Below are 25,487 nucleotides of genomic sequence, written 5' to 3' on the forward strand. Positions count from 1 at the left end.
CTAATTAAAATGACATTAATTCGCCGCTGACGATAATGCTTGCTCAATCGTATCGCGCATAATCCCGATAAATTTCGTGGGAAACAGTCGCGTTTCATCTCCGATCGATCGAATCAGGAAGCATGATGTGCAAAAAATGCGCTAATTATCGACAACTGGTTAATTAATTTCAACACATCAAACTTATGACCCGCCATCAATTCCGAACGAGCGAATTCTGACGCCGCCATTTTGCCAGCACAGGATCACCACCAGCCACGATCTTGAATTATGCGGATGATCCAGTGCTCCAGCTCGCATAACAGGATTAGTCCCGGTTTCCACCTAAATGGTTTGATTTCCTGCCTCCAAGTTACTTAGGAGGACCCCAAAGGAGAGCCGACCGACTTGAAAATGAGACCGCTCATTCAAGGAAGTGCACTTGCCACCGAGTTTGCGGGCTAAGGGCGGCCGCTCACTAGGCCGCATCGTACGCAACGTCAAACCGACAAGATTGTTGCATTCGTTTTTCTGAAGAGTACAGCCGCTCGTAACTGTTTTATTGCCTATAAACTCACACCGTTGAGGAAATCGCAACTTGCAAAAGGTGAACATTCTTTAAATAACTCGCGTATCCTTTAAGAGAGTGTGATTTGTTTGACGTTTATGCGTACAACGTGAACTAGTGAGCGCCTTCTATAAAGGTTAGCAAAGACACATACAGCTCGACAAAAACAGCTTGGCACATGGCTGATGGATGCGTAGTGGGCTCCCACCCCACTAGCGGAGCGCACTTGTTTGTTGTGTGTCGACTGTCAAAGTGTTTAGATCTCTCGTTTCCTTTTCTGAGCATTTCATGTGCCAAGCTGTTTTGGTCAAACATTTAACAATATTGTATTACTATCACTAGGAAAACTTTCAAACCATTCTTTCAATGGAAGAGGTTATCTTGGTTAATTAGCTGATGGTGAAACCCATTATATTATGACAGTTGGCTTGATTATGTAGTTATTAGTCAGTTTATTAAATTTGTTAATTTCTTTCTCTACTAGCTAATAAAGAAAAATATCGCTTATCTTGTTACAAGGTTTGACGTTATGTTACAAGGATTAATTAATTAACAATCCTTGCAAAGACCAAGTTTAAGCAAATTTAGTTTCGGGATTGAATGTTTGTTGAAAGCTGTTACGGAATATTGAGCGAATGCACACAGTTAACGGCAATCGAGATTGCTTCAATAGTGTGGCGCGGTCTGAACCGATCAAAGACTCTGTTCTGGTATTGTGGGGTGGGTTGAAAGCGCACTATAACTCACGAATGAAAAAAATGATAGATGGGAGATGCATCAGACGGTGGATATCGATCCCGTCCGTGGGTCGAGATTTGATCATGGGCACGAAATGTCACAGCAGTGATTTGTGCATTGCAATATTATAAAGCAGGCCAATAATTTATCTGCACAGAATATCACATCCGTTCCGTAATGTATCTGCAATGCAGACTCCCCAAAACAATAGCGCCGTCGGATGGTGGAATATACATGAAATAGTTGCTAAACAGGCTACAAAGTTGGTAAAATACGGCCCTTAATGCGGCTACAGCCACTGGGACAAGCCGGTTAGTCGCTTTACATCGGTACGTTTGGTAAATGGTGAAGTATTAATGTTGCTAAGAGTTTAAGGCCCCCTTTACGACACCGTTTGCCAGCCCCATCCCGATCGTTGCGTGTCTGCACGCCACTGGTTTATTCATCGACGTATTTCGCCAATCCCGCTTTTTTGGCGCTGATAATTTGCGGCGATTTACGATTATTACTGGAAATATTTCTGAAAACGAAAATTTTAAAGTCATGCACGTCCGTCTCATGATTTACGAAGGAAATTAGGAAAATTATATCGTAATAAGGTACACGCCATCAACATGACCCTCACAAGATGGAATATTTTTAATCCCTTATCGCACACGCTTGTTGCGATAAGTCGGTAGAACGAAATGATTCGTGAATTTCACTTTTACCTTTTATTACTTGTATCAACACCGCCCCGCTAACTCATTTTCGTGGAAGCGTTAAAACAAACCGCAAACATGTCAACGTAACAGTCGGTGCGACTGCCCACACGGAATTTCATTGTAATTTCAAAAAACAACATTTCATAATGGACGTCCATGAGCGTTGCGAAAGCTCGAAGTATTAATTTAGAGGGAAGCGGCTAATTCAGCCCCACAAACAGGTAATTAAAATTGCGGAACGTTCACCGTTTTGCGCAAAAATCTCTAATAACTTCCAGCGAAATGAAACCCAGGAGCTCGAGGTGAGTAATTCAGAAGAGAAAAAACTAATTGAGCACATGAATAATTTTTTTGCCAAAGCTACAACATAAAAGCACTTCTCGGTGGGGCTTTGAACCGTAAGGAAATTGCGCCAAGCTCCTCGAATGTAATTAAAAAGCTTTTAAGATCCTGTGAGGCTTAATAAACACAACGGAGCTGTCGCCGAAGCCGTATCAATCAGGATAAGACAAAACGGGTCCGCAGCTTTCGAGATTGACAAGATAACCAAGTGGTCATCTCGAAATTGGCCTCAAGACTTGACAGACAGTCCCTCCGCAGCTTTCACGTATTAAAATATCCGGGGTTTATACATATGTAAATTCCGGGCTTTCTGATGATTGTGTGTGTTGCGCCGAAACGTCGCCAACAAGCACGAAACGCATTTCTTTTTCACCATGCCATGAAATATAATGATGAGGGTGCAGTCTCATAAATCTAAATCGAGTTATTGTCGGTAATATCTTGCGCCGGAGAGATATAGATTGTGGTGTTACGACCCAAACAGCAGGTAATCGGTAAATTATTGACCTCAATGAATCAACCCCGCATCATGTCTGTGATCATTTTAACACCCTAGGTGCCAACCTATTAATAATGAAATAAGAAACTAAAATGAAGAAATGTGGAGATAATCGTGTTTGACAGATGTTGCTTGTTGTGTCGCAAGAGCAAGTTGTTTTTTACTCACGCAGTAATATAATCCTGGAACATGGTTATTTGTTGTTCTAGAGAAAAACCGCCTTGTTGATCAAATATACAAAACGCAACGTAACGACCACATAAAAAATATTATTGTTATTAAAGCAATCTTATAAAAATATGTTAGTGTATACTGTGAAGATTTGATGGGATATGTTCCATTAATCGCACATCAAAAGCTACCGAAAAGCTCTTTTAATCGTCTGTATACAGGGCTTTTAAAAAAGTTAACCTGAGCGAGCAGAAAACGTAAAAGCAAATGTGAGCTTAAAGCACCATATTTATTCTGAGAACTATTGTGTAAAGTTAATAAAATCTCATTACAACCAACTTTTTCATGCATTTAACACAAAACCTCTTCGATCGTACCTCTATTATTAACACAAGGAACGAGGACTGGCGTGGAAAATCCAGTACAAGAAAATCTTATTTGTAGTTTTGTCTACATTTTTTTTGGAACTACGAACACAAAAAAAAAACACTGAACTTTGGCTTTTCGGACTAGAGACCGTTATAACCCCGGTCCAACCCTCGGTAGAGACGTTTTCCGCGGGTGTCAAAGTCGAGTATTGCTTTCAGAGGATGTGGTGTCTGCTAGCAGCTTCCTGTGTATGAATCCACAGGACTAGATGAGGAAAATCTTTGAAAAAAACCTCTTCCAACTTATAGCCGGGGTAGGGATTTGAACCCCGAACCTCTCGAATTTAAACCGGACGCGTTTGCCACGTGTCTACGGTGCTCGGTCTTTTAATGAAATCAAAAACACTATACATGCAAAGTACGATGAACTTCTATCATATTTTATTTCCTAAATTTGGAATGACGTCCTTCGGAAGCAAGACAACATATTTGATCAAAGTATTATTTTGTTTCAATCTTCAAATATATTGTTGGATTTACCTTTTGAGTCGGGTCTTTAATTGTGTCTCAGGACGATTGACATAAAAACTAATCGTTTACGTCTTTTGTGCTGTATTTGAAACCGCACATAAAGAAATTCTCACATTCTTTCTCCGACCGGATTTATGTTCTCATTGTCTGTAAGGTCAGTTCTAGACTTAATCGTAATTTTATTGCCGTTTAATCTATGTTTACCAAGAAGATTCCTCGAACTTTGTGCGACTGGTAAACAATGAGAGATCACTTAAAATTGTGCAATATTTACAGTAAATACGGCGATCACCCCGGACTTTGATTTATGACTCGTGAGACAATTAATCGTCGATATTCTCCCCAAAACCATTACATCACCGGATAAATTACCGTTTGAGTCACTCTCATCACTGGACTTTCATGAAGCAATAAACGCGGCCGTGCAATTATTCAATTAACCAAACCCATTACCGCCTGAAAACAAATTAAACTTACAACTGAGCAAATTCTTCCAGCTTCCACTCAACACCTTGATGTATCTGTTGATCGTCATGGGCGCGAATGCCTCCTTCTTGGCCAGATTGCCGTCCGAGTGGCTCCTGATCATGGTCGCCTTGGAGTCCTTGCACCTGCTGAGCGAGTTGGTGTGCGACACCTTCTTGCACTTCTTCGACGCGCTTTTGCACTTGAAATTGGTCAACTCGATCTCCTCCACGCTCATGATCTCGTCTTCGGCTGGGTCCCGAAAGCTGAGATACGTCGAGGACAGCAGCGAGTTGTTTTGCTTGCGATAGCGGTTGATGTTGAGTTGCGATTTCTTGTTCGGGGGTAAAGGTGGAGGTCGGAAACAGATCGTTGCCATTCTGCTCTGTTTCTACACTCGCATTGTCACAAAAACACTCGGGATGATTTGTTCGATTCGACCGTGTGAAAAATCGTTCTAGTTCTATTTGATCTGGTCCGAAAACTACTTCCACGTCAATTAGAACAGCTGCCGGGTGAAGCGATCTAATTTGAAATATTACTAATTACCAGACAATCCAGGAATAGAAGACAAGACAGAACATGTGTCGCCGTGATTTACAATATTGTGGAAACTGGGAGACACATTTCGTGTATCGTTCAGGGAATTTAGGCGCTTGTGTGGTCTTGGAACTTTACACGGGGCGGACACTGATGTGTATTCCACACACGTTGGACCTAATGGAGGTATTGTTTTGGGACGCGGCAATACCAGTACTCAGCTCTGGATGTAATCTACATAATAACAAATAATTTCCGAGGATTCAAAGGAAAGCGAAACCAGGAAACACCGAGACCGACGTTTCCACTATTAAAAAGCGATTTTCGGGACCTGGTGGCAATTAATACAAGGCAACGCGTAATCAGCTCTATTAGAATAACACAAAGATGAAGCAAGATAAGGCGGTGATCGTGCAAGCAACTATTAGTCTTGCGTGCTTCATTTTTAACCCGGACTTGTAGTCTAATTACTGGAGGTGTCCGATCGTCATAATTGGAGGACCACACTGAAGAAACCTGTTATTAAACCTCCTCGCAGCCGGAGATGAATTGACTTTTAATTTGTGAAAACACGGTGCTTTGCCCAAAAACCAACACAATTTCGGTTTTGTCGCGACGAAGTCTTCGGTGCTTCCCCCAAGCTACGACGAAATCTGACACGAATTTGCAGGATTCGCGTTCAAATTAGGATCGAATGGCAAAAACCGCCGTGCCATAAATAACCCGGACGTTGATATTTTTTTAACGAAAGGGAAATTCGAGCCGTTTGTATTTTCGGAAAAGCTAATGGTGCGATTTATGTTGCCATGCTGGAGGTGTTTCCATCAGCGCATTAATTAACAGCGAGGAGCTGTCGAAAGCTTACCAGTCGGATTTCTCAATTACTTAAAATTCGCAATAATCGTAAAGTGTGGATGTCCCTGAGATCTGGTAGTCGCCGCGACCAACAAAGCACTTTGGAAAGCTCCTAGCGAGAAAAAGCGTAATGCCGTTGCACACGTGCTATGTTCCAACTTTCACGAAGACCACCTACACCGAGTCGCAGTCGAATCGTACACAAATCACTGGCAACAATGGAACCGGCCGAAATTCACTTCCGGAAAGTGCGGAAAAAAGCTCACGAGCTTTTCACCGTCGTCGGGATCGATCCGGCGAAAGTCGGGGCGGTCGGATGTGGAGAACGCGAGCTAATCGCGAATTGTACGATCATGTGCGCCACGAACGACTGCTGCAAAATGCTGGCCGACCTAAGATATGAGTGGTATTATCCCGAATCCCACGTGAATTGCAACCAACAAAACGAACACCGAAGGAATTCGCCCACCTGTTTGCTTTTTCTCGGCGATCTTGTCTGCTGCCATTTTCTGAGGCGACGAGCGAGCGCGGCCACAAATCTCTGATAACGACGGTCTGCATATTTACTGACAATGATTGAGGATTTTCGACGGCGATTTTTACGGGTTATGGAACGGGCCCACGTAATTGCGCCACAACGGCACCGAACACGGCCAATACGAAGGCAAAGGCGCCGCCAGGTGCAGGTCCGAGTGTTGGGGCTTGCGAAACGCAATCGGACAGCCGCAGGAGGCAGAAATCTCCGATATCGCGGTTTTTAAATGGTTCCGTGACGAGAATCAAAATCTGCCTCGTTACCGCGCGCTGCTTAATCCCACTGAATCGGTGTCGCGTGAAAACACATTCGCGGAATACTCGTTGTGGGAAACAGTGGTGCACGTCACGTGGCAAGGATTTTATAGAATTAATAGTCATTTCCATTTACAGAACTTGTGTATGTATTCTCTGTACAATTCCAAGAAGTGTTCGGTAAAAATAAAATTCTATCTAAAGGTGCTTTGATTGTGCTCAACAAAACGAGTTGATCACTAACCAAAAATGTTGACCCGATTCCCTGTTAAAAATCATTTCTTGTTAATTTCACAACTAAAATCAACACTTCTTGGAATTTTCAATTAGCATTAAAATCATCATTATTGTTTGTAACAGGTTGGCAAAAGTGCTTTTAACAGTGACACTGTATAACGAGCGAACTCACACTTTTTTTTACTTATCCGTCGAGATATATTTTTTTGAAGGGAAAACTCGTCACGGTGCGGCGTTCGCGTCACGCGTCACATCACACGCTCCGAGGTGAAAGGCTCATTCGAGTAAGTTCGGAGAAGCCGAGTTAGCCGAATGAGCGAGAATCAGTCAGCTGTGCGTCAGAGAATCAGTCAGCTGTGCGTCACTTCCAAATTTTCATTGTGTTTTCATTTTCATTGTTTTTTAATTAAATTTTTCCATTTTATGGTATTTTCCTGAATGCTATAACAATTCTTGAAAATTCGATCTATACAGGTTCTAAATCAGAAAAATGTTGTTCCTAAACAAACGTTGATTATCCTGGACAGGATATATTGTACAGCACATACTAAAAGTAATGCTACATAAATCCAATTCTTCTTGCAGTCATTGAAATGAATATTTAGACAAGCTGTACTCCTTATATGAACTTCGATAAACGTATGCAGAGCATGCTTCATTAGTAAGTGCTGTTAGTTTAATTCCTTTTCACATTATGAATATGTTTTTAATAAATATAAATTAATTATTGCTATAAATGTATTAATTAAAATTTGTTAAATTCTTTTTGCTATTAATCTTTATCTATTTTTGATTAATTAAGAGTCAATTAAGAACTAATTAAGGTATAGACTTCTTTGAATCCCATTAAAAAAATCCAAACCAATTCAAAGTGACGTCTAACATCTTTTCCAGTTAATTAAGAACTTTTTCGGCAAATCCGTTTAAATTTATAAACTAAACAAGAAGTGAACCAGACCAGTGATAAAATAAATCTAGAGGAATTCGTTTAAATACAAAAAAATGACAAGGTAGATTATTTTTTTATATTTGAATTATTATGATTAGTTTGCTTTGGCGATAATTTTAATCTCATGAATTTCTGTAAAAAATTTCATAATATGAAAACATTTCATATTATTATAGATGTGGATTAGGGGACTTGTCGTTAGGTTGGCACTACCAGGAAAAGTAACCAGGTATGTGGAATTTGTGACAGATTTCTCACCAACGTACAGTTCGATCATAAGTTTTAAGCGACCTTGAGTTTGACAATCCACATCTAAAACGTTTTTACTATATGACTTTGACAATTTGAAAGATCTCGTAATGGTCATAAATGTCATTTATTGTTCATAAGGAAAATGATACATCTAAATAGCAAGAGAAATTATTCTGATACACAACAATGTATTTACCGTTTCATAACAATTTAATTTATCAGTAGTTGCAACAGTCTGCATTTACGTACTACTGTATGTGTAACATTAAGTATCATTAACTCCTTGCAGTTTTCGTTTTGCTAGAAATGTCATCAACTTTTATTTTCAAAGTTAATAACTCTTGTATTACGCTGCTGGATAGCAACCAACTCAACAAGTCATAAACTAACACGAAGCAAACAGTTGGATTTATTTGAGAAACTAGTACCAGGCTAGCACCGTTCGTAGTAGTGTTTGGTACAAATTTTTCCAAAAAACCATAAAACAAAAACACTTCAAAATTGGCGTGGAGAGGCACTTCTGTTCTGAAAACTTCCGCAAATTATTTTTAACCCCCGACCGGAACCGCCATTTATTCGCCGCAACCAGGTCGCACCGGATGAAAACACCATCAGCAAAGCAACAAACATTACGAAATTGAGAACAGCAAACCCATCAATTTCTCGAAAATGAACGGCGCCCAACTTTTCAACCCACATTTTCACCTGCTGCTTTTTCCGCGAAGCCTGTCAATCAACCCGGACAATTCCAATCACAAGAGCGCACTGCAATTCAATTAAAGTTTTTCCAGTCGTACAACTTGCGCAATTTACTCGGACAAAACAGTCGAGATTATTCGCAACAAAACGCGAACTGAAACAGTCCGGGTCGAGTCCGGGGGGCTCATGTTTGCTGCGGCAAACCGAATCGAATAATAAGCGCCGTCAAAAATAGCAACTCAACTCGAATTCAATTAAAAATTGGGGAGCGATAGCAACCCCGGAAAAAATGGACTGTTTTAATCGGACGATCATCGCCTACAAATTTTAATTGGGCGCTGTGATGGATGGGCTTGGCTTGTTTCCAGTATTTACAACGATTTATCACAATTCTGACGTCTGATCTATTAATTTCGGGTTCGGGGACGGGGTGGGGGTGCGTTTTTGTAATCGGGAGATGTGTGTCGGACAAGCGTGAAGCAGGTTATGTAATCGCTTAATTAAGACATCTCGATTGCATCTGGAATCAACACTTTTAAGGTCGGTGAATTAAAAGTGTTTAAAAGTGTTAAGGTGCACAATTCGGTGATAAAATCAAGCATTAAGCGCAGCAGGAAGCTTTTAATAGTTTAAATATTGTCGATTAATTTGCTGCAGGGACAGAGGTCGTCGTGTGCGCAGGATAAATAAAAATTGGTTTCTTCTCTTGTGGGATTCTGGGAAACGAGATCGTCTCCTTATCTGGGTGCAATTATTTACATTACTAGATACGTTGTGTGGTTAATGCAGCTGTAAACGATACGGTATGCAGTTCGAGGGAAAACATGGGATGTTGGTAAATATTGATTCGGGCGCATTACTTAGAGCAAATAAAATATGAAGAAGAGTCTGGGTTTGAAGCAGCGACCTCGAGCCCGTTGGAAAGGTCTGTCAGAGGACGTTGTCCGACTTGACGGTAATTAATTGGTGAAAAAGTACCCCTTAATGCGATTGTATAATCCAATTTCCTTGTCCCTCTGTAAAAACGGTCGCCTACCACGTGAATTCCTTCGCCGTCGCTCGATTATTAATTACGTCTGATTTATTAGGGGCATTAAAACAAATTACCGGCATTACTCGATAATATCGAGAAAATAAATAATTATTACGTGTAAAGCTCCGAGCGGAATTAACGAGGTGCAGGTATCCGCGAAAGCGAAATCCGCACGGCGTCATTTTTCAGCGGGTCGATAACGTCCGAAAGGATATTTCAGGTCCTCCAACCCACCTTCACACACCTCCACTGCCACGAAAACCACCCGCGGACTCACGCTCGCGCCGACTGACTAAGGCGACCGCTCCTCGGAGTTGGCGACCAGCGGTGCATCTTGATTGGTCATGGGCCTTTGTGCGGACAATGGGTCATCCAGCCAGCGGAAGGCCGGTGCGGACGCGACTGCAGCTCGGCGACCAAGACTGGCTAGGCGCGCCCCTGCCAGACAGCGGTCCTCAACACTAAATCACACGAAGGCTGTCGGCGGCAGATGATCCAGGCGCGTTTTTGGGGAGTGCGGATGACAGTGGTAAATGCCCCCGGTGCCAATTAAAGCGCGGGGTTTTGGCCGCCGAGGTTCGGTGCGCGACGAAAGGCGAACTGGTGCTCTCTCCTGGTGGTTATTAATCGTTTTCTTGCTCTGTTTTTAACACGTTTCTGCATTTCGCGAGCTTTCACTTGGCGCAGCATTGGCGTGCCGAGGTTGGGGTCAGTGAAATCCAAAATTGCAACGAGGAGAAAACAACTGTTTTGGGCCAACGGTGTGGGAGCAATAAAAATTGTTATGACTCTTACTGTTATTCGTATTTCGATCGAGATAACGAACCAATTACAGACGGACGGACAAGCATGTGGGCTCTCAGAAGCCCAATTGATTAACTTCTCTTTGAAAAATTCATCCTTCGAAAACGTGATTGATGATGAATCTTTCCAAAAACAACAAGTTTTCACTTCTTATAGTGACGGACAAAAAGTGAAAAGGAATTAAAAAATTATGATAGTTATACAGTGGTACAGCAGCACCCGAAGAAATAAAAGAAGGATCTGCAGAGGTAGTAGTATTAGCTATTCGTTAATTATTTTATTTTAAAATATAAAAAATGAGTGCGTGCTCAAGACGTCACGACAGAAGTGAAAACTTATAAGACGCCTTTTTAAGCAATATAAATATTATATAAATTATACGGTGAGATCGAAAAAAAAATAAAAAATTAGAGTTGGCTGTGACCAAAAATTTCAGTTGGCAATTCGTTAAAATTTCAATTATCAGATGTCAGTCTTAAAAGTTAGGTTAGTGATTTTGAGAACGTTGAAATGTTGATTTTCATAAAGGTGTGCATTATGTGTGACCTGTTGGTTGTAAAAGAATCATGAGGAGCTCCAATCGTATTTACGAAGAAATGTCTGCCTTCAGCTTCCAAACATAATGTTCGCTTCATGTTTTCAAATGACCTTCACAAAGTCGGGAAATCAATTGCAGTTATCAGTAATTACTTGCATTAATTCCGGAATTGCGCCAGGCCTGTTTTTGAACACGTTGTTCTTCCGGTACTTATGGAAAAACAAAATAATCAAGGCAGGTTGTTGGTGCCTTGAAAGTCCGGAATGACAGTTACTATTGTAATTAATGGACATCTGATGACATTTGAATTAAATTTTTACGTGATGAAACTAATTCACTGCGCGTGTGGTGCGCCTAAAGAAGTTTTCACTTCAAGGTCCGAGCCTGACGATTTGAGCGTGACAATTTTTGCGTGTCGCGTGACGATTTTAGCGTGTCGTATGGAACTAATTCTCTGCCCGTGTTCTCACGCAGTCCTTACACACTCGTTTGACATACTGTAACTAACAGAACATTTTATTTCTACTGGATATGTATTGCTTGTACTGTACCCCACGGGACTGTCCTTGGACCTCTTATTTACGCACACAAGCTCCTCAAATAGAAAGAAAATAACGAGTCTTTGAAGTTTATTGAGTTGTTTGTAAAAACAACGTATTTCATAAGCTGCTTTAAAATATTTAACAGTTGCGGCTTGCTTTGCTTCTCTTCGTACATCCGATTTGTTTCCTTTGTTGGTCCGTCTTTTGACATGTATGCAGTAGTTTCCTTCGACATTTATTTATGACATCACTTCACATAAATTGGCTGGAGTTAAATTTGAAATAGCAAAAATTATGCGCAGGAAGCCGTGTTTTTTATTGTTCGGGTGCATATTTTGATGATATGGCCGGTTCATATCATCGCGATTACGACGTCAGCTGGCGTCGTGCAACGTCACCGAATTCACAATAAAAACGGTGTTATTATGCACCCCTGCGAAACACCCTTCCGGCGCCTATGACTAGCAACAACAATCCCATAAAGGCGACACGTGCGCGTTGTGGTACCGCTGGAAAACGACAAACACGCGATGTTACCACATAGGGCGCTCACACAGACCTTATCAAAAAATGTAAACAACAACACATCACGTATTACGGGAGGGCGGCAAAGTACATTACCTGTGATGTAATTTATACTAATGACTGCAGTCCCGACTATTTTCGTCCTTCAAAATGTAAAAGCTGGGGTCGACGCACCTCGTCTATTAATATGTATATTTGGTATTATTGAATTTGTACATGTCTAATGGTCTCGGACGTGATTTTTCATGAGGGCACAAGTCCGGGGTTATTGTTGGAGGTTGAAGATAAATGGTTTATGCATCAGTCATGTGACGCCACATCGGGTGCCTTTTTAATAACATTTTTGTTGGTAACAAAGCGTCTTCATTATTCGGCATTGGAGAGTGCAGGGGCAATCCTGCTACGACCACGCGAACTCCTCTTTTTACCACTCGATTCCTGCATGCGCTGGTTGCGAACGCGACCGCGAACATCTGCAACTCTTCCTGCGATTAAAATACTCCACAGTCAATCTGGTAATTAGCAAAGTCGACGGGAAGGGAGAAATGTCCGACACGTCGGAAATAAATAATGCAGGAACGTCTGGAGTTCCTCGATTGTGTTCAGAGGAGACGCTGCTTTTTATGCGGACGGAACAAATTCTTTACATTTTGCATGATCCATAAAAGGCTCCCAAGCTCACTGGCTCAAGAGCGATTGGAGAAATTTAAATTGGTGAACCGACGCAACACCAGACGAATATTTGAAAGTTGATTTGCAACCGATTTCAAAAATGTCACAATGTCAATCGGGATCAATTGCAGTGCTGATGCAGTAATCTACACGTCTTAATTACTCAGGCTTATCTGCAAGTTTTGTGACGTGCTAATAAGGAAAGTGTGGGGAAAAACGAGAAATTACAGAGCTAGGTGCAAAAGTTCTGACGGAAGCGAAATATGGAGATTCTGAGTTTTTTTTTTTGTTTTACTGAAAGTCAGGAAATGTGCCAACACAATGCAATCAATACGATAAAGAAACTGAGTTTATTATGAAAATAACGTGTTAGCATGGCGCCACAGAAAATGGGGTGATTTAAAACAAAATAACATAACGAAATGATACTTTGCCTTCTATAGAAGAAACGCTCCCTTTCCATATCTCTAGCGGTGTCAAAGAGGGAGTCCAGTCCATTCTGTTCTCGAAGGAATGAACAAATGTAGAAGTGTTGGATTTTCTCATGGGTAATGAGTCATATCTGAGCAAACGACGAATATCGGTCTCCTCTCTCGTCTATTTGCACGCTAAGTAGTTGACGTTTCAGTTTTCATTTACAGATTTTTCACAGATTTATCGTTCCGCTATCGCGCAGACATTTCCAAGGTCACAGCCCATGAGAGAATCTAACACCTCTACCTATCCAAGAATTGTTCTTTGGAATAAGATTTTTTGGAACCTTAATTTCTTACATAGAAGGCAAAAAGATCTTCAGATAATCATTACCAAACAAGGAAAATTACTTTTCAGTCAAGAAGTTTTGAAGGAAACAACATCTTGAGATGCTATCACGACATTTCTTGACAATGAGAAGAATCCAAATTAGGAAAATCTAGTGAAAATGTGCTTTAAAAGATCTTGCATGTTCTCATCTTCACTGTTTCCTAGAAGTTCTGGTTTTTTGAGTTAAAAACAAGGTAAAGGAAGATGGAAATGCGTAACGAAAGTTTCCACAAACAGCAACGATGATTACTTTTTTCAAGAATTAAAATGAAATGGAACAGGAGAATCCTTGAATGTGGCATCAGAATCAAAATTGCAACTAGAATGCAAATGAAACTACATCTGGGAAAGCCTTAAAGATGCTATCATGACGTTTCTTGACAATCAGAAGAATCCAAATTAGGAATAAATTGTGAACATGTGCATTAAAAGATCTTGTATGTTCTCATCTTCACTGGTTTCTTGAGTTAAAAACAAGGCAAAGGAAGATGGAAATGAACAACGAAAGCTTCCACAGAACAGCAATGAAGATCACTCTTTTCAAGGATTAAAATAAAATGAAGCAAGACAATCCTTGAGTGTGGTATCAGATCCAAAATTGCTATGCAAAGGAAACAACATCTTGGAAAGCCTTAAAGATGCTATTATGACGTTTCTTGACAATGAGAAGAATCCAAATTAGGAAAAAATAGTGAAAATGTGCGCTAAAAGATCTTGTATGTTCTCATCTTCACTCTTTTCAAAAACTTCTGGTTTCTTGAGTTAAAAACAAGCAAAAGAAGATGGAAATGAACAACGAAAGCTTCCACAGAACAGCAATGAAGATCACTCTTTCCAAGGATTAAAATGAAATGGAGCAAGAAAATCCCTGAACGTGGCAACAGATCCAAAATTGCTATGTAACTAGAATGCAAAGGAAACATCTTGGAAAGCCTTAAAGATGGCTACCATGATGTTTCTTGGCAATGAGAAGAATCCAAATTAGAAAAATCTAGTGAAGATGTGCACTAAAAGATCTTGTATGGTCTCATCTTCACTGTTTCCTGAAGGTTTTGGTTTCTTGAGTTAAAAATAAGGCAAAGTAAGATGGAAATGAACAACGAAAACTTTCACAGAACAGCAATGAGGATCACTCTTTTTAAGGATTAAAATGAAATAGAGCAAGACAATCCTTGAACGTGGCAACAGATTCAAAATTGCTATGCTAACTAGAATGCAAAGGCAACAAGATCTTGGAAAGCCTTAAAGATGTGACGTTTCTTGACAATGAGAAGAATCCAAATTAGGAAAATCTAGTGAAAATGTGCACTAAAAGATCTTGCATGCTCTCATCTTCACCGTTTCCTAGACGTTCTGGTTTCTTGAGTTAAAAACAAGGCAAAGGAAGATGGAAGTGAACAACGGAAGCTTCCACAGAACAGCAACGATGATCACTCTTTTCAATGATTAAAATAAAATGGAGCAAGATACTCCTTGAATGTGGCATGAGATCCAAAATTATTGCTACGCAACTAAAATTCAAAGGAAACTACATGTTGGGAAGCCTTAAAGAGGCTATCATGACGTTTCTTGACAATGAGAAGAATCCAAATTCGTGAACATGTGCACTAAAAGATCATGTTTTCATCTTCACTGTTTTCAAAAAATTCTGGTTTCTTGAGTTAAAAACAAGGCAAAGGAAGATGGAAATAAACAACGAAAGCCTTGACAGAACAGCAACGGCGATCACTCTTTTCAGGGTTTAAAATGAATCCTTGAACCTGGCATCAGATCCAAAATTGCTTAATAAAAGCACAATTTCCTAAATAAGTTTCGTTTTATTATTTTTCCAAGCTGAAATGTGCAACTGTTTTAGTTTTAAAATGTTTCTGAAATCTGGAGGCAGATAATAATATGTAATAATAAATAACAAGACAATTTTATCTTTGCTGTTTGTGAATATTTTTCCCATGTTTTGTCAATCTTCTATTAATTTACTTTGAAACGTTTACATTTTAAGTATAACTAAAGTAGAGTAACTATTTGCTTTAGCCCACTCTTGTTAAGCAAATTTTCCAAATCGCCAAGAGAAAAAAACGATTAAATTTTATGCACTCGAACTGGACAAACAGTTTAACAACGTCGGCAAATAAAAGTAATCCTTCAAATGAAACTAATTTGCACCGTGAACGTTCAGTGAAATTGCCGCCACTGGATTCGCTTGTAAAATAAAGTTGTCAATTTCAGCGGGCAGGGCAACGACGAAAAAAAAACATCTTCAAAGGAAAATAACGTTAAAACCTCCCAATTACACTCGAGATCTCGGTTTCTTTATATTTTTTCGTATTTTTTGAGGCGTCCCGATGTGGGCTGTCGTCAATTTTGCAGCGGCAGTCTATTAGCATTACCTTTAGGAGGCAATGCTATTAGAAGCAATCTGCCCCGTTTCGGTGCAGCTGAAAGCTCAAAAAACCGAAACGATAAAACTAATGCAGCACGCGAAAGCTCAGCCGCCTAAGAAATTTTCGGGCGAGCTTAATCCCGTGCTTGCGGATTTGGCGTCGTAATGGTCGCTTCCGGTCGCTGCACAAAGCCTTTAATTGATCGTGACGAATGTTGGCTTTTGCATCGAATGGGAATTATCATGTTCCAGTCGGTTGTAATCAGATGTAATCCGTTCATGAGCATTAGTTTGGCGTGACTACAAGTTGTAACATGAATTTGCAGCCGGCACCGTCGATACCCGCTCCCCGGAGGCTTCGAACCTTGTTAAAAACTATGAATTGAATTAATAGATCGTTGCCGGCCGTGTCACTGGAATAATTCATCAGGTCCTGTTTGCTTTTATTGTTGATAGTTGTTTCGTACGCAACGGCCCAGTCCCGAATTAATTAAAACCGCATATTCAATGAAGCGTTGTTGCAACGCGAGCGCAATGTTAACCCACCATAAATACGAAAACAAAGTGCCGGATCCGTCGAGATTATCGCTCCGGTAATTATTTCCAACGGAAACATATTATCGACGTTATGGTGCGTCGGGAGCTTTACAGACAACTAATTTTCCGGCGAGCTTTTTACGCAGCTTTCACACAAATCCCCGGCTCGATTGACGGGTCCGAAGCCGCAACAACAACTTAGTCTACTTGTAACATGCCGAACGGAATTGTTTTGTCTAATGCCGGCGATGTTCACGATGGCTGGTGTCGACAAGACTAACGAGCTCCTCATTTGGTACATACCGAAACTACTTCAATGGCTGTGGGCAATTAAATCCCACATACGTCAGATTTGTATCTGTCCGATGCTATGCACTATCTAGCAGGGGCCCCGATTCAACAGCCATTTTTTCTGGGCTTGTTAGCTGCAGACATTGACGGTATTGATAGCCATACAAGAGGCTCGCTTCGTTTTGTTTTCTTTACACAGGTTATTAAAATTGCGCAGCCAGCCGCGATAAATGCCAAAAGCCCAAATAAAAATTTGATTTGATGGGGGCTAAAGCTCGTAAATTACGCGAACATGCTGCTAATGCCACCGACAAAGGGGCACTGACCAAAGCAAGTACACCGGGGACAGGTTCCCAACACCTAAATTCTTTCTCCACTCCTGCAACTATAATTTTGAAAAAATCTTTCTTTTTTTTCAAATTTTAGTCTTTCTTGTAAATTATTATTGATCGGAAAATTTCCTATTTTATGGTCTGGTGACTTGGATAGGAATGTATTTATTTAAATTTATGCAATTATGAGATTTACGGTCTCGCTATCCTTCAATTATATCCCAGTACCAACAAAATTAATTGCTAATTAATTAATCATTTATTATGAATTTATTAATCAATTTAATTTCACACCGCGACCATTATTTTTTCTTATAATATTCCATACGTGAGGTAACGTCTAATGCTAACAGAAAGATTCAATTTAATCTGTTCTTCATTTCCTCAAATAAATTCCGTTTCTGAGTTCGATGCCGGTAAGTAATTAATATGTAATCACCGCTTAACATCCACACGTGCAACTTTCTTTTGTGGGGAAGATACTTGGGCTCTCGGTTCACGTTAACAAACTGGCCATCCTTGTTCTGAAAGTTTTGTGCGGGCGTAAGAGTGAGAAAACATGGTGTTTGGAAGATGCGTAGTAAGGGATAATATTTTTGAGCAGTTGAATTATAACATTTTAACACCAGTAGAATGATCTCGGAAAATGAGAATCACTGGAATCTGTCAGCGCTTCGGTCGTTTTATAGCTTAGCGGCATCCGGCTCAGAAACAGAGTACATACAGGCTGTTTGAAAATTGCTAGTACAAAAAAAACCTGGTAATTGGTGATGGTGAGTTGAAGTCATCGGCAAAAGAAAATTCTAATAAAAATCCTCTAGTTTTCGAGATAAAAATTACTAAAAATTGGGTTAAAATTGTTAGTGCACCACTGAGTTAAGGTATTTTAAAAAGACACTTCACGTTGTTAAGCAATAACGAAATAAAAAATTTGATGTTCTTAAACTGTCAATCTGTGGTTGCCAAGATCTTGCAAAAAAATATAAATTTTTCATATTGTTGTATAGTCCTTCATTATCACTATGATCATCACGCTTGGTTACCAAGGTTTAAAAAATATTGCCCCGCCTGAGGCGTAGAATATGCAGGAATAGGGTTACTTTATCCCTTTTGTTTTAAAAAATTAAAAATTGGTTTCTTGGATTTCTTAGGGCTTCCAGATGCCACAGTTTTTTTTTGTACTAGCAATTTTCAAACACCCTGTATATGTACTATAGTTGGCGCGGCGAACCAGTGGAGTAGTCACGCGGTGTTCACGTGATAGTTCGTAGCGACGTCATGAAAAACCTGATTTACACTGCCTCACCAAATTTGAGTTTCGTGCGGGAAATTTAAATCTTATTACTTTAAGAATGGATGGGAATTTCGGCTGCGTGCAAATAACCGGGACTGCATCATGTAATATCCAAAATGTGTTATTATTTTCGAAAAACTTCCCAAAATTGTGACTTTTGTAATGATTAATCAAACGTGTTAGTCTTTTATTCGTTGCTAATATTTTTAGATCTGTTGATCTTGATGGCTCGGTACACCAGATGCAATTTTTTTAACTGGAATATGAATTATTCTTTGCATCATACTACATAATTTGATATAACTGGTCCATTATCGCAGAATTAATGCCATCCGTTAAAGAAATATGCTAACCAGATGTAAATAAAAAATATTTGAGATCAGTCTTTAATTTGCTTTGTAGCGAGCGGGGCATTGCCCTTTACACAAGGAATAAATTTATCTGAGGCCAAACTGTGTAAACAAAGCTGTGTATTAAGTACACGAGTAAAATTATCTTAGATCCAAAAATCTTGCATGATAAAAATTTTGTTGTTGGTGAATTCGAAAACAGCGACATTTCTGGTTTGAGCAATAGCAACCTCGTGACGTTAGCCAATAAAATTATGATTTCTTCACTTCTTCGAATCAGTATTTCACTTCCAGCCAGAGACTGATGGTAGATAGCCCATTCCATGTCTAGAGAAATTATGTTCGCCGTGAATAACATTAACTGAAAACGACATATAGATGACGGCAATTCATTGCTAATTAATGCATTTTATGCAGCAACATCCAACTTGTCGCTTTTATTGCATCGTCCCCGTCTGCGTCATTTTATTGAGAGTGCAATCTTCGCTGTCCCGTTTAAAATGTGGCCAGAACCCATTCATTTGCAATTTTTTGAAGCACGACTCCCACAACTGCTCGAAGAAGGAGAACGACACGCAAAGCCTGGGTGTCGATAAATTACAAAAAAATATACGGCGAAATGTGTCCCATGATCTGACTTGAGCGTTGTTGATAAATAATCATCCAGGTCAGGATAAAATGCTACATTGTAATCCACACCTGAAATCGATACTTCCCTGCTGGCGACGCTCCTGCTGGAAGCTCCAAATGACACACGCGCATCTGTTGACCGTTTAATTAAAAGGTTAATTAGGTTTAATCAATATGTTGAGAAAATGGATACGACAATTCCAGTTTAATTTTAATGTTTAGTGAAAATTAAGTGACGCTAACGACGCTCCTATATCTCCGAAAGCGGCCGGTGCGTAGGTGCTCCAAACAATTATTTTTAATGAAGAAGTTAGCTAAAGTTGATTATATCGTCGCCGTTATTAAAATGTCAACAGTGTTTATGCAGTGGGAGGCTCGTATTCGGTCCTCTTATTGCATCTAGAATTAGACTGTTGTTACAAAATGGGCGAGAAAATATGACTTGTTCCAACTATATCTGGAATAGGTTCCTACAAGAGCTGTTACCTACTATTACATTGCTTGTATCGTCAGAGAATTATCCTACATGAAGTGGAACTGTTTTGATTTCGAGGATTCCTTCAAAGTTGTGTGTTAAAATCTCTACTATGTACTTTTGCTATAAATACAAAGATTAATGTTTTACGTACTTACGTCAACACCATTAAGAACAACATTTGCAAATGATAACAACTACTACATCAGTACAGACTCCGCAAGAAATGCAAACAACAAGCAAGCTTGTGCTGATTTAGGCAACGAACATAAACTAATAATAAATAATAATAATTGGGAAACCAGAGAAAATAAAAGGTGAATCAAAAATGTATGTCTAAAATGCGAGACAAAATAAATACATCATAAAAAAATAGCTCTAAAGCAAAACTAAAAAAAGTCATACAACATTAAAACTGCATTTTTGGTGTCAAAGCTTCCACTGTTGTAACGAGCGTTCAAAAAAATTTATGGACAAGCAGGCAGTGGTTTTCTCTCTCTTAGACACTAACACTTCTTTTGCTTAGTATGATTTAAGATTTTCTTCAGATACATCGTTTCATTGTGATCACCGTACCAAGGACACCAGTAAAACCTTCGTTGATTACTTCTAAATATAATGAACTCTTTTTTTTTGCAAAAGAAATAATTCACATAACTGCTTGTTCGTTGAATAAATGAGCAAATGACGTCCGAGATCTATGGTTTAATAGCTACGCCATACGTTAATGAAAATAAAAACAAGCATCACGCTACCTGGACACTTTTTTTTTAACGGTATTTACAGCTTAGTTTAGTTTTTGCACGATTTGTTCATTAGTCGTTTTTTTTTTTTCAAAAAAGAATACAAAAGCAAGAAGTTTTATAATGGCAAGTTATTTATAAGTTTTCCTACACAACATTCTCTCTAATATAAGGGGAAGAATACGCCAGTGATGAGAGCCAAATTAAGGCGGTTTTAGGTGACTTTTGTCGACAAATTGTGGCCAAAATAATCAATTAATTTTCTTAAAAAAATATATATACCGTAAAACTAGTTTAGATTGAGAGTTCTTGATATTTAAAGTGTTCATGATGGTCTCAGTTTTTCCAAAAAAAAAGAAAACGCCAAGTCATTTGCCTGACTTTAGAACGTCTTTCTGAACAGGATTTCATTCAGGTTAGAACAAGAATAGGCAAGAACCTTTCTTTGAAGTATCGTTGATGTGTTCCTAAAGTTTCAAGTCTGTTGAATAATTAAAATAATAATTAAAACCCCTGTAATTCCGCGATAAAATTTGATTCTACCGGGTGTCTCATCACTTGGAAAATGACTTTAAAACTAAATTATATTTACATATATGAAGGCATTATAGATGCATAAATACTGTTCACCGCCAGATAAATTGGGTATTACTTTTTTGTTAAAATTAATTACCTAGGTAGGTACAGCAGGCAAAAAACTATCACTTTAAAAATTAAATTTTGTTCGATGCAGTTCAAATTTGGTAGAGAAATAAAATCCATGATTAGAATTTAATTAAAATGTTTTGATGTAAAGATATTTAATTAAATTAATTTGGGGGTTGCAGTTTGTCTGACGCCGTAACACAGAAGGTACCGCTGGAACCCTCTTGAATGGTCTTCGTACCATAAACTGCGGACAAGAGTGATAACCACAAAGTTAACTTTGTCTTCCTACTTGACACAAGTGATGCAACACCCTGTACAATGGAGTAAAAACGCAGCTATCACGACTCTATCCTTCGTCAAAGGCCTGGCCTTTCTTCCTGAAATAAAGGACTGTTTTTATCTAACTTATCTATTTTTTTTGTAATTGTAGGACGTGATTACCTATGGTCCACTATAATTTTTTTATGAATCACGTAAAAAAACCGTGAGTGCTGGACCAAAGATCTATTTTTGTAAACAACACAATGCTTAACGTTGCCTTGATCTATATTGGATGATTCACTCTGAATTGTCATCCTTTCTATGCATCACAGCAAAGACTTTCACACGGTGAAAATCATCAATTCAATTTGGTGTCAGAATGATTTCATTTTCCATTTTTATTTGGTTTTATAAGGAAATTATTAAAATAAGATTCTTTTAATTTTCTCTAAATACTACCTCACCTGTAATACGTGCCCGTGTAATTTTTATTTGTAACAAATTTTGCATCAATATTCATCTTAAAAACACACACTCGACATAATCGCCAAAAAAACAGTTACATATTTCATGAGAAAAATTTAAGATGTCAGGATCAGTTGTCCAGATTCACAATTTTTTCAGGAATCCTTTTAATCTTTAAATGCGATCAAAAATGAAAAGCGAAGGTGGCTTATTGGGAATGAAGAATATCAAAATATTTCTTGGATCCTGAGAAAATGTCAATTTTCGACAGCATTGGATAAACACGATGACAGTTTCTTAAATAAATAAATCAGAGTTTTTGAAGTGAAACTTTTTTAGCGAGGCAAGTGAATCCGACTAACCTTGACGAAAATCAAAATGAAACGGAAGTGAGTAGCGCATGCGTGAGACCAGCGGCGGCGCGTGAAAGAGCGGGAAAATCACGAAAGTTCCAAAATAATTTTTAATTATTATCGTTTTTTTAAATCAACAGATGTTCCACTTTAATCGTGCGCTTATGGGACTGAGGCACAGTCCACTTTTTTAAATGTACATTGCTTATTCCTTTCATCATTATTCTGGCGATGCAGTTATTTATTTAATGAATGACCTCGTCCTCTAATGTGCAAAACCTTTGTTCAAAATTTGCTCTTCGAGTGTCTTTCCAAAAGCAACATCGATAAAAATACACCGAAAAGGAACACCTGGACGGCGAGGCGTGAACGGTCGTGGGCCCGCCACATAATTCAATTTAATTAGTAAAATCGTTGTTATTTGACGCCGTTTTATTGTTTGTATAATTGATTACGATTAGATGAGGTCGTTATTTTGTTTAGTAATAAAACGGACGTTGCGGCTGTGTGTAAACGTCGTCAATGTTTTATGCGAGGGAGGACCCACGTCCATCGATCAGACACAACGAGACGACCGAAAAAAAGTTCCGCTCTACCATTAAAATCCAATAACGTGTTTCTCGATGCGTTCATCTAATTATCAGCCCAGGACGTCGAAAACAACTTCGTCAGAACTGCGTCCAACTCCCGAAGTCAAAGCAATCACATTAACTCCGGCAGTCCGGCCGAGCATTTGTCTTTGAATATCGCGAAAAAGAAACTCCGCAGACCCTTGAATCATTTTCGGACCGTGAAATTTATGATGAATGCGGCAACTCCGGCGACGTATTAAATGGGTCTAGACTCGAAAAATGTACCTCCAGAATGAACCGTCGCGGATAAGCGGCAAACATGCTCCGCACCACGAGTGTTGGATGATCATTTGAATTCACAATGACTCATAAACGACCGCAACCAGAAAAATTGAAATAAACTGCTGATGCCTCCACATTCGTCTTGCTCGAAGGCGAGATCTTCCGGAAACGAGATCTTTCGTTGGGATTTCCGATCTATCATGCGAATTGCAAGATGTTATGTATTCCGAATTTCCGTTACCGACTGTTTTATGCTGAACTGTCCGTCCAAGATAAACATCGACTTTGGGGTGTACATCATCGCTAACCCCACGCTGCAGTGCCCACATGATCTTCGTTGCACCGTGTAGGAGAGCTCCTAGGGGTCTCCCGCCCCCCGTTGGACGCCTTATTTATGGCTTTTCAAGTTTCCTCAGGTACATTATGCTGATGTCCCTTCCACAAAGGCGCTTTCGGAGGGTCAATCCGGATTTTTGTGTGAATGGGACCGCTTGGGCGTGGGCCAGATCATTAAAGTGGTGGAGGGCTTGACCGCAGACGATCTTCCATATAAATTACACAAAAGGGCGAAGACACCCTCCCTGGCTGGGTCCCGTCATGGGAATCGCCCAGCTCCAGACGAAAAGCCTCCACACACTACACAAATCTCTACCGAAGTCTTTAGTGTTAAATTACAAAGCTAACACAGTCCTGAACATACTTGAGTCACAGTAGTACACCTGTCTTAATTGACTATTGTGACTGAGAGCATAAAATTTGCTACGCCTCCATCTGTCACCATTTCTCCCGAGCGGACATTAATCTCGCTTACGACTTTTCCTAGTACAGCACACAATTAGTTTGACATTGTGCGACTTGTCTTAATTTTGGCTTGCCAATTACAACCACGAAAAGTGTTTTGTCTTGATTAAGAAGAAATATTTATATCATAATAATAATAATAATAAATAGAACCGCGAGTCTGAAATTAATTTTTTATAAAGAGAGTAAACGCGCGATGATGAGTGATGAAGTTGGCAACAATTGTGTGGTTTTGCTGTACGAGTCAATTGAAATAGGTGTATATTCATCGATTGTTGACATCCATTCTGAGTGAAGGAAATTCAACTGGGGAGCTTATATCACCGTCCCGCATTTCCGCACCCCCGGGCAAGAAAATTTCCTTTTAATAAATACGATTTTCACGCGTCGGTGATCTTCCAGATGGTGTCTTTTAGTAGAGTGCAAACTTTTCTGTTGTGACAGTTTATTTTCCCGCTGTTAAATAGACATTTCACGGCGTGATGACGCCATCTGTTAACATTTTGATTCCCTACATGACAGTGACGTGCCCATAAAAGTTCGGACATTCCACTTTCCCTTTCGCAGGGCCGTCAGCCGCCCCTCAAACATTTCAATAGGGCGGCCATGTCTGTAAAAGCGTCCGTCTCGCTCGGGCGGAAAGCTTGTAGACATTTCGTTTGGGTTCCGGGGCGAATCCGGTAATCCGCGTTAGCCGCAGGAATCCGAGGTCCGAACGGACATCTGTTGTTTTCGTTCTCCGGAGTTTCTCTTTTTCACTAAACGTTCCGTGATATTGTTCGAGGGGCGGGAGCCGTGTCGGCCTTGCACCTCGCCGACGTCTCCGGAATACAAAAATCGTTATTATGCACGCGTCGAAATGATCGGGAGGGCATATCTTCGGGGGTTCTTCTAATAGCAGCCGCCACACCAACGGGCTCGGCTTGCTAAGGAGCGAGCATTATGAGATTGGTTGACGCTAAATCATGCACTAGCCCCTCTGATGAATATTTCATATTCGAGGGAATATTTCATTCCGGACGGACGTGAACCGGAAGTTAAAACGCGTCTTGGACCGGAAGCTATTTTTATCAACATCTTATTAGTTTAGCCAAATCGGCTCGCTTTGAAGTCGAACGGATTCTATTTGAATTTCTAATTCGCAAAACTGCCTCCGTTCAAATTGAATCCGCTTGTTTTTTCCGGGGGAGGGCTTCCGACCCTCCCTCCCCAAAACTACCCCCAAAAAATTAACCCTGCTTCAGTCACCTATTCGTCTAAAAATCTGCACATCTGTGTCTATTATCAAATCCTCGGCAGCGCTGATACGGATTTCTTTTACACCACACACTGTTCTATATTTTTTGTAAGCTGCAAAAGGTCAGGGTCAAGTTGAAATGTCACTCTTTTCACATGCACACTCCACAGCACAAGATTATTTCCTTTCTTCACCACGCCTCGGCAAAATTAAACCACAGCTACAGCTCTGC

At 39.8% G+C, this 25,487-nt stretch overlaps 1 protein-coding gene across 11 annotated transcripts in view; it reads right to left on the reverse strand.

Moving 5' to 3' along the window:
* The window catches only part of ckn (CRK like proto-oncogene, adaptor protein), a 184,973-nt gene that overhangs the window by 20,340 nt on the left and 139,146 nt on the right, over positions 1-25,487 (reverse strand). The window contains exons 1-2 of one of the 11 annotated variants that reach the window (XM_069045665.1): positions 9,835-10,188; positions 4,378-4,890 (exon numbers count right to left, since the gene is read on the reverse strand). The exons of 5 other annotated variants lie outside the window; for them this stretch is intronic. In XM_069045665.1, the coding sequence (XP_068901766.1) occupies positions 4,378-4,744 (367 nt within the window). In that variant the 5' untranslated portion in view covers positions 4,745-4,890; positions 9,835-10,188. Of the gene's footprint in view, positions 1-4,377; positions 4,891-9,664; positions 9,763-9,834; positions 10,189-25,487 lie in introns of those variants that run through there. 5 more of the 11 variants (XM_069045664.1, XM_069045655.1, XM_069045652.1 and 2 more) reach the window with 5 other exon arrangements.

Source organism: Tenebrio molitor, chromosome 1, assembly GCF_963966145.1.
Source record: "Tenebrio molitor chromosome 1, icTenMoli1.1, whole genome shotgun sequence".
NCBI classification, from domain to species: domain Eukaryota; kingdom Metazoa; phylum Arthropoda; class Insecta; order Coleoptera; family Tenebrionidae; genus Tenebrio; species Tenebrio molitor.